This window comes from Leptinotarsa decemlineata, unplaced genomic scaffold, assembly GCF_025532065.1.
Source record: "Leptinotarsa decemlineata unplaced genomic scaffold, Ldec_3_MD MMD2_tig00003557_RagTag_RagTag, whole genome shotgun sequence".
NCBI lineage: Eukaryota > Metazoa > Arthropoda > Insecta > Coleoptera > Chrysomelidae > Leptinotarsa > Leptinotarsa decemlineata.
In genome coordinates, this window is record NW_027412590.1 from 711994 (window position 1) to 727199 (window position 15206).

The 15206-nt window shown below is 36.5% G+C and overlaps 2 protein-coding genes across 5 annotated transcripts in view; one reads left to right on the forward strand and one right to left on the reverse strand.

Moving 5' to 3' along the window:
* Nucleotides 1-15206, forward strand: part of LOC111514372 (uncharacterized) — a 57623-nt gene that overhangs the window by 40340 nt on the left and 2077 nt on the right. The gene's annotated exons all lie outside the window — the stretch shown is intronic.
* LOC141483487 (uncharacterized) lies at nucleotides 2762-6455 on the reverse strand. The gene is made up of 2 exons (XM_074178159.1): nucleotides 5454-6455; nucleotides 2762-5404 (listed from the first exon to the last, which is right to left on the reverse strand). The coding sequence occupies exon 2, from the start codon at nucleotides 4304-4306 to the stop codon at nucleotides 2885-2887; it is 1422 nt and encodes a 473-aa protein (XP_074034260.1). The 5' UTR covers nucleotides 4307-5404; nucleotides 5454-6455; the 3' UTR covers nucleotides 2762-2884.

Genomic DNA, 15206 nt, shown 5'->3' on the forward strand with positions numbered 1-15206 from the left:
GAACGTGTCGGCCAAAATTTAAAAATGTTGGGGAATATCCCGTAACCTCATGTTTTTCCGTGTTTATTGCATGAGCAATCTTTGGCAATTCAGAGTCCCAATTTCTATGGTCATCAACATAGCACCTAATCGCGGTACCCACAGTTTTATTCATACGTTCAACAAAATTGCATTGTGGGTGATAACGTGCATTAAACCATATTTTCTGGACCTTATACTCGTTTGCTAATTTTTTGAATACGGAGCCAGCAAACTGTGGACCGTTGTCTACTATGATAAATTGGGGAACACCAAAAATCAAAAATACATTGTTCTCCATAAAATCGCAAATGTTTTTGGCTGTAGCATTCCTTAAAGGATGTAAAATGACATACTCGGTGAACCAATCACCGATAACAAGAAGGTGAGTATATCCTCTTTTCGAACGTGGAAATGGACCCATCAGATCAGCGGCAATAATTTGCCACGAAAAGTTCACAGTCTTTTCTGAGCCCATGAGACCCATTCGAGGTGCAGATGAAACCTTCTGAGATCCACAAATTTTACAATGACGAATATATTTTAAAATATCCTGCCGCATTTTTGGCCAGTAATATAGCTCTTGTATCTTGCCTAATGTTTTATAAAATCCAAAATGACAGCTAGTAGGTGCATCATGACAACTGCGAATAACTTCGGATCTCTCCCTTTCAGGAATCAGCAGTTTCCATTCCTTAGAGTTAGTTTTCACAGGAACCTGTGAAGGAACTAACTTATAGATTTTTTCATTTTCAATTTTCCATTGTGGATAGGAATCTGGATCACGTCGTATTTTTTCCTTCAGGGAAACGAACCAAGAGTCAGTTGGATCTACAGGAATATCTATGGGAGCAGATTCAGGAACATCAGAATAAATTCGCGATAGGGCGTCTGGTACGACATTTGACGATCCCTTACGATGTTTCAAAACGAAAGAGAACTGTCTTGAGTTTCACGGCCCACCTGGCCAGTTTTCCAGTTGGATTTTTAATGCTATTCAACCAAAGTAAAGAATGGTGATCTGTTTCCACCGTGAATATGGTTCCTTCGACGTACGAACGGAATTTTTCTATTGCGAAAATTATGGCCAGGAGTTCCCTCTGAGTGACTGTCCAATTTTTTTCGCTACGCGAAAGAGAGCGACTGGCATAAGCTATGACTCTCTCATTACCATCAATATTCTGTACTAAAACACCTCCCAATCCAGTATCACTGGCGTCTGTTTGGATTATAAAAGGCTTATCGAAATCAGGGCTACATAAAATTGGAGCTGAGACAAGCGATTCTTTGATTTTCATGAATGAGTTCTCAGCTTCATCCGTCCATGATATGGCTTGTCTTTTACGTTTTCCAACTGGAAGATTGTTAATTGGTGCTACTAAACTGGAAAAATTATTAATAAAACGCCGATACCATGAACACATGCCAATGAAGCGCTTCACTTCCGTTGCCGATGTGGGTCTAGGGTAATTGACCATGGTTGCAACCTCATCGGGATCAGTTCTAATTCCATTCCCGTCCACTATAAAACCAAGATATTTTAAGGACGGCTTGAGAAATTCACATTTACTTAGATTAACTGTAAGACCTGCATCCTTCAAACGATTTCTCACTTCCGCTAATAATTTAAGGTGTTGCTCAAAGGTTGGGGAAATCACTATTATATCATCTAGGTATGTGAATATATTGGGCTCATATTTGGGACCAAATATGGAGTCGATGAGTCTGCATAACATTTGTGCTGAATTGCATAAACCAAAGGGAACAGACGTGAAGTGGAACAAACCTCTTCCAGGTACACTGAAAGCTGTTTTTTCGCGAGACTCCTCATCAAGGGGAATCTGCCAAAAGGCTTTCCTCAAGTCTATTGATGAAATGAACCTAGCGCCTTTAAGCATGCTCAGGATCCTGTCAACCCTTGGTAACGGATAGCTGTCATGTTTCGTGACTTCGTTCAGCTTTCGCCCGTCGAAGCAGAACCTCATTTCCCCGTTGGCTTTCTTCACTAGCAAGACAGGAGAACACCAACTACTTTGGGATGGTTCGACTACCCCCAATTTCAACATTTCGTCGAGCTCTTCATTTAATATCTTCAACATATACGGGGACATCGGATATTATCTCTGCCGTATGGGAGGAGAACCGCCTGTATCGATATGCATTGCGATCTTATTTGTTCGCCCTAACCTCTTATCGTTGCCACCAATTTCATTGTACGAAGAAATCACTTCATCAGCAGCTAAACGCTCACTAGAATCCAATGTATTTAACGAACATAGTTCAGGGTTGACTAGAAAATTTGGATTCTCAACTATACTCAAATTAGTTTGAGACAGTTCACACTGAACATTCCAAGTGTTTTCCTTGAAATCCAATTTGATCAGAAACAATTTGGCAAAATCGCTACCCATTATAAAAGAATGCTTGACTGTCGGAACTACTAAAGCTCGTACTACACGACAGACATTTTCTACACAGATGGGCAGATCGACAAATCCTTTGACAGTATTTTCCGTTCCATCTGTTGTAGTTATATGCCGGATAGTTGATCTGTTTGTAGTAACCTGCAAGCCCAATTCTTTCAAACAGTTCAAACCCAATTCTCCCACTATACTTGAAGAAGAACCTGAATCAAGAAGGACAGTTATCCTATGGCCTATCAAATTAAGAGAAATGTAGGGTCGATTATCCGAACCTAATCTTTCGAAAATAGGAGCAATCTGTACATTTTTTAGTGAACTTCTAGTGAACCGCACACGTGACAGCCACGTAATCCAACTTCGATACTCTTTATTACGTTGTTTACTATTTAAAATGGTCTTAAAATCTACTGGGAAAGAACGCCGACCATATGAACGTTTCCCCACTATTGGTTTCCCATGCACTTACAATTTTTGGAGGTCACACCTTGGGTACCACACTTGAAACAAAAAGTAGTTCTAGGCGATCTACAATTATGGAAGGTGTGATTTGGGAAACGACAATTCCAGCAAACTAAACCTTTCGAATTTCCGGACGGTGAAAAAGTAGGGGTCTTGGTCTCAACATTACTTGACTCAGATTTCGAATTCGTCTCTACCATGTCATCAACACTCCTGCGGTTGCTGTTTCCATGTGAATTACTTTTTTTTTGAAAACCTTTATGTTTATTATTCCCCTTGTAGTTCTTGTGCGCTTTATCAGCACCCGAAGTTCCTGGTTGAATTGCCGCAACGACACCATCGTGGCTCAGACAGGAACAGCCCTTTTCTGATATAATGGATTTGTGCTGATTTCTATTTTTCATATAATTTGCATCTTCCAATCGTTTTACTAATTTGACAAGTTCCGAAACGAAATTAACATCATAAATTGCTAAATGCGACATATACTCTGGTAAAACATTTTTTCTAATGATACGGAGTTTTGTTGTTTCAGCGGGAGGACGACTGAGTCTCTTGAACAAATTTTCCATTACCGCGGAATAAAGTACGATAGTCTCGGTTTTCCCTTGCTTTCTCGATTTAATAGTATCCCAAATATCGTCTTCTGCATGAGGAGGTAAAAAATCATCTTTCATTTGTTTAACCAAATCATCCCAATTATTCAGATTTGTTTTTACTTGCAAAAACCATAGAAAAGCATCACCGGTGAACAACTCTGCTGCAGCATTGAACAATTCGTTATTGTCTAGGCCTCTTGCGCGAGCATACTCTACCACTCGGTCCAAAAAGTTATAGAGTTCCTTCTGATCCCCACTAAACTTCAAACCCCATTCCGAAATTGGAATTTGTCTAGAATGGCAAGTGACAACTGGTGCAGGAATATTGATGATGGGCTGAGACGTTCCGAACGATTGAGAAACAGTATTCCCAACGACATTTGAAGCACTGAGCTTTTCATGCAGGTCCGCATCCATTAGGTAACATGTAGCTAAACTCTCATTTTTATAGGTTACCTCGTCAGGTACATTAATATCGATTGGCATTCGTTGAATTCGACCTGTAATATGCGCAAGTCTTGATTTCAATCGTTTATATAACGTATCAGTGGTATCTCCTTCAAATTCATTAATTAAATTTTTTATTGAATTAAGCGTACTTTCAATAGCCGTTTTTTCTTTATCAAAATTGTAAGTATAGAGACTCAAAGCAATCAATAAACTTGAGGATTTTTTTTCTCTATCTAATAATCGCGCTAAAATTCTTCGTCTCTCATCGTGTGGTTTAGTCGTGAGTACTCCCCTAATAGCCAACTCATAGTTCAACTCCTCAAAGAGTAGGTGATTCAGTTTAAACGTATCTGCCATCTCGGAGATATAATAATACTTTTACAAACAATTGGCAACCAAAATCAGCTGCGTTATCACTAACCACCAGCCAAAAGTAAATAGACACCTATATGATCCCTTATGACAAGTTAGTACTACACGAAATAATTGGAGAACCCGAGAAAAGGTAAGCTAAATCCGGCGTATGAACGGTGTGATTACCACCCTGTATTATGAAAGAAAAGATTCACCTCTCTGCAATTACCACTCATCAAAAGAAAACAGTATGTATTTATATCAATTCAACTCGTTGAAATTGTAACTATGAATTCCCTGTATATTGTTGGAATGACGAAACAAAACGAAAAAACGATAACTGTAAATTGAAATCGAAACGACTTCAAAATCGTTTCCTATATTCGTAGTTAAGTAAACTTTTTATCAACGGACGAAAGTATTTTTATCAGCCGAAAGAAAAAGCTTCATAAAAAGTATTGACCACAAATATGTTTAACTTTTCTTCAAATGTAAAGTCTGAAATTCGCAATGATAATTGGTAATTTTCATCGGATGAAATGTTTGCCCAGTAAAAATTTTCAAAGGATGCAAAAACTAAAAAATACACTCTGGCCCCACGTTGTCAGTGCCACTTGTGACGTTTTCCTCCTATCAGCGGCAGGGAAAAGTGCAGCTCCGGCAGCTGTTCGTCTTGGTGAGCAAAGGGTCGTAGGAATTTGAGTGTATTTCTTAAAGAGAACGTTATATAAACTTATTGAGGGTGCCACCTGGCTAAATGCATTATATAAGAACGTTAGTTTTACCAAGCCAGGGCGACAAAACTGAATAATGAAGTTATTCAAAATAAATGCATTATGTGCGCATCCTGAAAATAAATCTGGCCTGTTATTTCTGGACTGGATTGTGCTGGTAGGAGAATCAGGATCGGGCTTTTGTTCGCCTTCTTTCCGTATAGTGGTCGATCTATTAGGATTTTCGGAAGATAGAAGATTTCATAGTTCCAACCAACGAAATTATAATTTCATCCAGTTAACTCCGGGGTGGAATAATAATGTTGGGATTTATTTTTATTTCCAGCTTTACCGGTAATTACAGGGTTCGATAACCACACCTACAACCCTAAAACAACTGATTAGCACGAAAAGAATAAACAATAGATACCACTTACCCCACTAAGGGAGGGTTGAAATATCAAAAAAAACTCCTTGCTAATTCCTTGAATTCGCCAATAAATGAAGTGAAAATATATTGGTATTCGATTTCATTCAAATAATATTGAAATAAGAGACAGGAAAGATAATTATATACAAAAGAAACTTAGTTGTGAAATACTCACAAAAAGTTTGGAGAGCCGGTAGTGGACAAAAAACTACCAGAAGGTGTTATATCTTCATAAATGATACTTCTTCACGAAACTTATCTGAAGGAAGTGAGTAGACACCTTGTCAGAGAGGCACTTTGAGTTTCCTCCAATATTCACAGATATGCAATTTTATCAGCAAACGAACTCGCTTCATGAATTCACCTCCAACTCTGACCATCGGCCATTTTTGCACGATTAGCCTTGCGCAGATAGCATGACTGAGTATAATGGTGCCATCTCTGATAGATAGGAGTACTCCTTCAGGATTTAAAAAAATCCTAAATGATGGGACACAATGCAGAATAAATCTAAGAAGACTGTATGAAATATATAACAATAGGTGAATATCCAAAATATCCTAAGGAAACAATTATGAAGAAACAGTAGCTAAATACTTGATTTGAATTCTACCACAGCTGACGTGGTTGCGTTAATCTATTCATATATTCAATTCAATCATTTCACATTTATTTGATCACGATTGAGTGCAATATATTTTTAATCATCATCACTTTTCAGTACTTTTCCTGAATGAAAGAAAATATATGATAATTAATTATAGGAAAATTCCTGATAACAATAATTTTTAGCCAGGCAACCAACATTACTCGTATGATGGTTATCAGTTGACTAATCCTTCAGTTCAGCTGGCGATTTATCGAAATATTTATTAGCGCTACCTACTCGCCAGAAGTTAAACTTTTTGTCGCATTTTGAATTGATTTAAAGATACCTACAAGCATCCTCACGAACTGATTTCTTCGAAATTATATATACACAGGGAAAACAGAAAGTAGCATCTACGAATGCTACAAGATAATACTATTTCTATTTTGAACCGTTTTCGAGAGAAACTGTTTCAAACGGAAACTGACGTGGTTTTCTTGCTCGTTTTTTTGAATTCATCACTTATTTTGGATATTCAACATTTTTTTTATACTTAGTAATATTTCTTTTTGATACAGTTTTTTAACTGTCTCAGATCAGTCAATTCGAAATTGGTATGTACCTACCTTAGAAAAAGTTACAATTTGTATACATTGAGGTATTGGTCTCTAACGTACAACAGTACACATTAATATTTTTTAATAGTGTGCTTTGGAAAAATAAATAAACCAATTATTTAACGTCAGACTTTCGTTGGTGGTTTTGACTGATTGTGATAGCTACCAATTACAATAGAATAATGTCAAGATTAGGTTACAGTAATGAAGATTTCTTGAATTTATTAATAATTTATGGTGAGTGCAATAGAATTGCAAGTAGAACATGCCGAGCATTTCATGAAAGATATCCACAACTTCCGAAGCCAAATAATAATGTGATAAATCGACTACTGAAAAACTATAGGTTGAATGGAACCTTCCGTCCAAAAATTATTCGTAAGAAGACTAAAGTGGATGTAAATGACAATGGTATAACAGTTTTGGGATACTTTCATGCATTTCCAAATGCTTCTCTCCACGAGGCTGAAAGGGAGATAGGTATACCCTACGTGACAATTTGTCGAATTCTCAATAAGCATAAATGGCATCCCTATAAGTTCTACTGTGTCCAACATTTGAAAGAGACTGATTTACCTCGTAGAGTGGAATTCTTTGAATGGTTACTTGTCAAGACTCAAGAGGATCAACATTTCCTAAACAATATCATATGGACAGATGAGGCCAAGTTCACAAAAAATGGAGTTTTCAATAGACACAACAGTCATTATTGGGCGCCAGAAAATCCCCATGTTGTCCGCCAAAGGGGTTTTCAAGAAAGATGGCAATTCAATGTTTTTTGTGCCATAAAGAATGAGTCAATTTTTATATCGAGTTTTACGATAATGATTTGAATGCATCAAAATATGAAGATTTACTGAGGAATGGAATTCAAATGATTTCAAATAACAGACCAGGAAGAGAATGTGCATGGTACCAAATGGATGGTGCTCCACCCATAATTCTCATTCAGTCAGCGAAGTTTTAACCGAAATCTTGGAAGACAGATGGATTGATGGAAGATAATGGACCTTTTCGTTGGCCTCCTAGAACACCAGATGGCAATCCATTAGATTGTTTCTTGTGGGGTTTAATTAAAAATATGGTTAACTCTACTCCAATAACAATAATGGAAGATATGAAATCGAGAGTTACAACTGGTTTCAATAGTTTGACTCCAGACTTGATCAGAAACGCTACACATGACAATCTTTTGAAGAGACTACATGTTTGTTTAAGTAGAGGTGGAGATGTGTTTGAACATATTCTGAAATACACTGACGATTAAATTAACTCATTAATTTATGGGTTTATTATTTTCAGTTCGTGTTTCAGCGTTAATAAAACTATTGTTCGAAGAGTAGTTTCATTCGAAGGTTGAGGAGTATTTTAATAATTATCTTTTCATTGTATTATCTGTGACTAATTGAGAAACATCAAACGAAATCTGTTTTACAAAAATGAGTGATGAACAAGGAAACCATGTCGATTTCCGTTTGAAAAAGTTTATCTCGAAAACGGTTCAAAATAGAAATACTATTATCTGAACAAAGTTGATCTAAAATTGGATTTAGAGCTCAAAAATGTTGAAATATACAGGGTGTTCCATTTGAAAAAATTGAGTTCCACTCATTTTTTCATGAGATCAAAGTATCTGCATTTTTTGAAGACCCTGTATGAGGCAAATAAAAATATGACTCGGAGTGAAGATCCTCATAGTATCACTCCATTTCATTTCAAATTTGATCGTTTTAGTGCAAGAGAGTTCAAGATTATCAGCATTTATAAAAGTTCATGTTTGGTGAAAAAAAAATTGAAATTAATTTATATCTTCTAAACGGTAATAGATAGGTATAGGGAAAAAGTATATGAATTTGTTGAGAAAGTGATAATGAATCATGATATGATATTATATACGGGGTGTTTCATTTGAAAAATCAAAGAAGCCGCTACTTTATAGTAGAAGCGACAACGCCGCTTCATCTAAAATATTTTGGGTATGTAGGTCATATTGACTTATGCATACTGTGGAATTTTCAGGTTGATCCGTTGAATAGTTTGCCAGAAACGGCTAATTAACGCTCATCATGAAAAGCCCTGTATTCCATTTCATAGACCAGAGAAGACCAGTGTTGTTCAACATGCCATAGAGAACGGCCACGAAATGAGTGTGGAATGATTGAAATTGTTGGGACCGGTAAACGAGAATGAGTTTTCAGAGCCTTCTGAAGTTGAAAAATCGAAAAATTTGGAAAGAGATTTATGATTCTCAATAGTTCATTGTGCGCACTCTAACGTGATTATAGATAGAAAAAAGATGAAGCTTATGAGTGGACAGAGCTTTTTCTTTATGAAAATTAATGACACTTTCCATGATAATGACAATTTACACAAAAATATTTCTTATTCTAGACGCGTTTTGCTAACACCGTAGCTTCATCGGTAGTTGTAGTACATATTGGACTACATTTCCTATCGTTTAATATGTTTCCATAATGCCAATAATTATTTATTTTCAAAATTTACCTGCTCTTCAAGAACTGAGATGGTAATTGTTTTTCAAATTATATCTGTTATCTAATTCACCATCAACCAATCAGGTGAGGTAACATATAGATGCATTTGAAAACATAATCATAATTGTGAGAAGTAGTTCCAGTTATTTACTGATGATGCTAACTAGATTAGCAAAACGTGCATGATTCAGTGGAGCCAGATATCACTTTTTGACAGCCTATTATCGTCATATACTGACATATAGGCCAATATTAACTATGCTCTCGTTTGTGAGCGATGTAAATCAAAATCTTTAACTGTATTCAAATGCATAAATTGTGACAGTGTTGTCCATTCAAGTTGCGATTCAGACGTAACTTTGGAATATTTTTTTCATCATAAGCGATCTCTCCTGTCAACGAGAGGATATGCTGGCTCCCCGAAACTTTGATGTTATGTGGTTCAAAATAATAACACAGAAGATCACCAAATTCATATGTTGCGTTTATCGACCACCTAGCTATACACTATATAGGGCACTATTCTCTTCACTGGTAAACACCATTGACTGTCTGCAAATCAATCATCCCAGTCCTGAAATTTCCATATTCAGTGACAATGTCCACAATATCGAATGACTCAAATTTTCAAATATCAACGACGAACAAAGTCGCGAAGGTCGCTTTTGCAATAAACAGCGGACCAACTCAGATTATAAATGAGCCAACCAGGATTCCTAACCGTGATGAAGAATATGCTAGTTTTCTGGATATATCCCTAACAACCAATGCAGAAATTTACATAGTCACCGTAATGTTTCAATTGGGATCTTCTGACGACGATCTCATTTCAGTGTTGAGTGAATTACCGATAAATGTTGGGGAACAATCCAAACCGCTCAAAGTTTGGCATTACAGATCAGCTGAATAGGAGGATTTTCATGAACATTTTCGAAATTTCTCCTGGTTAGATGTTTGTTTCAGTTCTAAAGATTCATCAACTTGTGCTTCTGAAGCACATCCATGAATACACATATTCCTTTTTCAATGGAACGACCTCCTAACAGTCAACCTTGGTTGAACAAAAGTTGCGAGCAAGCTGTCGCCTTTAAAAATCTCGCCTACCGGCAGTGACGCAAAGCCCCAGTGCCAAAAACCGAACTAGGTTTTTTAATTCTCGCAACAGCTGCAAACTTACGATAAATGAAAGCAACAAATTTCAAAATCAGAGAATTAGGGATGAACTGCTTGCCAATCCCAACGGCTACGGAGGCATCGTTTTTTTCCAAGAAGATAAATGTTTTCGAACGGGATATAATAATGTCAGAACAGACAATTCCGCTTTTTGCTTAGATATGTTTGTTGGGGGGTCAAAATGGACACCAATATGTCTTGGCACAATCAAGTCGCAGAATTGCACATGCTGCTTCTCAAAAGCTTGGAACACTGTTCCAAACCAGAAAAAGTTTTTTCAAATGGATTTAATTTCCAGCAACTCAAATCCGATGTAAGTCGTAACTTTCGCACAGACACCGCTCTCAGAGCGTCCTAAAGATTTTTCTTTAGTGTCTGTATTTTCTCCTTGAAAGAACAGGTCTATATCCTTCTGGTTGGTTGCTGAAGCTGTTGATCAGAACTTTACTAATTCCAAAATGCCATCACTAACACAAGGGGATAGTTCAATAGCAACAACAGCCATAGAAAAAGCAAATCTACTGGCTGAACAGTTTGCGTCCCACTCCACAGTCGATTTTCTGGAAAAGGCACCACTCACATTTTTCACACTAGAATCCACAATGCCGGAAATTACTTTTCGACACCGAATTTTGAAACAGCTTAATATCAACAAGGCGTCTGGCCCTAATGAAGTGATCGTCATCGTACTTGAAAAGTGAGCAAATGAACTCGCACCAGTATTTTGCAGACTTTTCAACCTGTCTTATGAGAAAGGGGTTTTTCCTTTTCGTTGAAAGATTGCTCGCGTTCAGCCTATTCCCAAAACGGGCAAGAAAAATCTTCCAAATAACAATAGACCAGTTACTTTGCTATCAGTGATATCAAAAATCATGGAAAAAGTCGTAAACCACCCACCATATACTAAAATATTTGTAAGCGATCATCAATGTGGCTTACAGAAACGAAGATCAACAGGCGACCTTCTATGTCACCCATGTTTGGAATAACGCAATCGAGAAACATAGACAATTTAGAACTGTTGTGCTTGATATTACTAAGGCCTTTTTCCATGTGTGGCATGAGGGTTTGCTGGCCAAACTTCTATGCTATGGTTTGTCGCATTATCCTTGTTTCATGCAAGTGGCCGTCGATTGATATCTCTCGAATACTTTCACCATCAACGATGGTGTTCCCCAGTGATACATATTGTCTCCATACTTTTTTTTATTGTATATATATATATATATATATATATATATATATATATATATATATATATATATATATATATATATATATATATATATATATATATATCGACGATTCATTGGAAAAAACCAAGAATCCAATATATTGCTTTGCTGGCGACAGCACACTTGTCTCGTCATTCCATTTGGATTCCAGGATATCGGCTACGAAGGCACATCTTCACCGGCAGCAGGGGGTTGCATGTCTTAATGAAGATCTAGGAGTGATTTCGAGTTGGGGTGAAAGTAACCAGGTTCAATTCACTGCCACAAAAACCCAGGCATCGGTTTTATCCAAGAAGACGAATTTTTATGAACCGAATATAATTATGTCATGACAGACAATACTGCTTCCTGCTTCGATAAGTTTGTTGGTGGTTAAAATGGACACCAATATATCTTAGCACAATCATGTCGCTGGAAATGCAACGGGTGCTTCTCAAAAGCTTGAAACACTGTTCAAAACCAGAGAACTGTACAAACCTCACTTTTGGTGCTTTATAAATCTCCGATCTGATCTTCTTTGGAGTATTGTTCTCATGTATGGAGCTTCACCCCTAAACATACCCTGAAGTTGTTGGATTCCACCCACAAAAGAGCCGTCTACCTGATTGGAGACGCGAACATCACGTGCAACCTCGATAGCCCGAAACATCAAAGAAAGATTGGAGATTTGTCTCTCTTCTATAGCTACTTTCAAGAGAAGTGTTCATCAAGTGACTTGGTACATTCAATTTCTCCAAGAGCGGTACATATCAGAAATACCCGACGGACTGTGGCGGCTCATTGTCTTGAGGTTCAACTCAGTACACCTCGAACTTCACTGTTCGAAAACTCTTCCATCTGGAGAACTGAGTTAATGTGGAATGAACTTACTGAGAACGTTTTTCCAAATGGATTCAATCTTCACATTGGATTTGAATCGCTGCTTTCGCACAGGCACCACTCTGAGAGTGCCTTAGAGATGTTCCTGTAGTGCTTTTGTTTTTTAAAAAATGATGTATTGCGAAATTGGAAGTTTCAGAGGATGAAAATTATTTTATTTGTTGCAGTAACAAAGATGCCGTCGACACTGGTAACGAATTAATTTAAGCCATGGATATCGTGCGTAGTATCAGAAAACAAACTGAAAATGTGATATTGTCATATATTATAAAACAAAAAGACTGATTGGTTCGCGAGCTGTATGAGAAGGTTGAAATTTTAACAAACCGATTGGAATCTCTCAATAAAAACAATCGAGCTTACGGCTCCTTCAAAGTAACTATTCACAACAGGAATTTTCGAAGAGCAGGCACCTAAGCTTTGACTAGGAGGCTCTTGCATAAGTGAGTTTTTTCGAAAAGAGAAGTCAGTGAACTGTCACTGAATTTCTCACTGAATGTTAGTTGCCTGAATAATGAAACATAACTCTATATTTCTTGAGACTTTCACAGATGAACTGTTATCCCTCCTAACGAACATACTCGAGAATAACAGTTCTTCGGGACCCGATGAAATTCCAATGTTGTTGATCAGAAATACTTAGTCAATCTTTCCTATAGTACATGAGTGTTTCCCGAAAAATTGAAAATCGGAAAAGTTGTACCTGTCCATAAAAATCGAATCCATATCTTTTAGGGAATATAGGTCCATCACTGTTCCATCTAGTTTCTCAAAAATATTTGAATATGCACTACATCGTCTACTACATTTCATTGAGAGGCATGGTTTTCCATCCTATATGTCCACTATTACTGCTGTGACCGATTTTTACTCACAAATCTTGGAGTACATCAAGGCTGGAATATTTTGTGATCTCAGCAGAGATTCGTCTGCGTTGACCACATGATATTATTCAATAAATTATATTCATGAAATAAGAGGAAATGCCCTTGACTGCATAAAGTCTTTCATCAGAAACAGAAGTCAATTTGTTTCGGTGAATCGTAGATCTGAAAATAGTCATTATAAATGTATTTCAGATACTAAAGTCTTGACCTTTGGAGTACCTGAAGGATCAGTATTGAGACCGCTATCATTTATTTTATATTTTAATGATGTTGGGGCTGCGGTTGCTGAGAATACGTGCATTATGTATGCAGATGATACATCACTTTTAATTTCGGACAAAGAAGACACAATTTTGAAAGAAAATTGTAACACGTTGTCAAATCAGTTGCTTTCATGGTGTGCCGCCAACTCACTTCATTTTGATTCTCGAAAAACTTTATTAGTACGGTTTCATCACAGGCAAAATATCTATTCAAATTTTTAAATTAAAATATATGCGAATGAAAACACACTTTCTTTATACAATGATTGTAAATTTTTGCGGCTCACACTAGATAATTGTCTCAACTGGAAGAGTCATTGTAATAAACTGATACTAGAACTAAGTTGTGTTTCGTATGTGATAAGAAATCTTAAGCCGATATTTACCACTGAATAGTTAGTAAACTATTACTATTCACATATAGAATCTCGAATCAGATATGGCGTTTGCCTTTGGGGAAGCTCTTCATCAATTACAAATGAATTCATTGCTTAAAAAAAGATTATACGAATTTCAGCAGGCGTTAATCAGAAAACCTTTGCAGAAATTTATACAAACATTTGAAAATTCTTACTTTCCCGGATATTTTCATTTTTGGAATGTGTGAATTCATACACACCAATAGGTCGAAAGATGATTGCATTGCCTCTTAACATAATGTAAATACAAGAAAGTGCAATAATTTTCACATAAATCTCATCAAATATAATATAACCGCTAACTCACCTTCTTACTTAGGGCTAAAATTTTATATCAAACTGCCCGAATCATTGAAAACCACTGATAGAATTCAGGTTTTCAAAATCACCCTCAAAAGGTTTTTATTAGATAATAATTTCAATACCATAGATAAATTTCTCACTCTTCTGTAATTTCATTTCTCTAACACAATAATTCAATAAAGCTGAAGTTGAATGAATGCTGATATGTTTTGCCCATCATTGTATGGCTATGACATGCCTTCATATTTTGTATGTTTGGTTTAATTTTACTTCAAGTATTATTTTATGTATGTACAAAATGCTATTTGACCTATCCTACAACTTTGTAACTTCTACAGGATCAATGAAGTGATTTGATTTAATTTGATTTGACCATATCATGGACGAGTTGAATCCGCTCATATCAGCCATAGGAATTTTGTTCAAGTTGAATGAATTATATTTAGCAGGGATTGATTTCTGGGAAAGGAAACTTTCGGCTTTCTACTCCTCAATCTCCATAAGACAAATATCTCATTCCGGAATATTGATATCCTCCGTTGAGGATGACAGTGTTCCATGTAAGTGGGATTGAATCTTTTTCTTATACTATATGAAGCGTAGCAATCTTGGGAATAATATCTGATTCGATTCCATAACAACTGTTTGGAGTACGAACTGAATAAGAAAATAATTTATTTTCATGAAGATAGAGAAGTAGAGAGCCAGACGTTTTTTTCTATTACCATTCTAGTTTTTTTCGTGATATAGTGTGATAGAATACCGCTGTCATTTTGTAATGCAAAATGGACTTGTAATAAATTGATTGATGTAGCCGATACTACGTGGTAGGAAATCATAATGAAGAATAGAGAATTGAAACTTCCTATGTTTTTTACCACTTTTATTTGGAATTAACAT

Bases quoted from the DNA above. Each gene is read 5' to 3' on its own strand.
- LOC141483487 (XM_074178159.1), bottom strand. From the start codon at position 4,306: ATGGCAGATACGTTTAAACTGAATCACCTACTCTTTGAGGAGTTGAAC.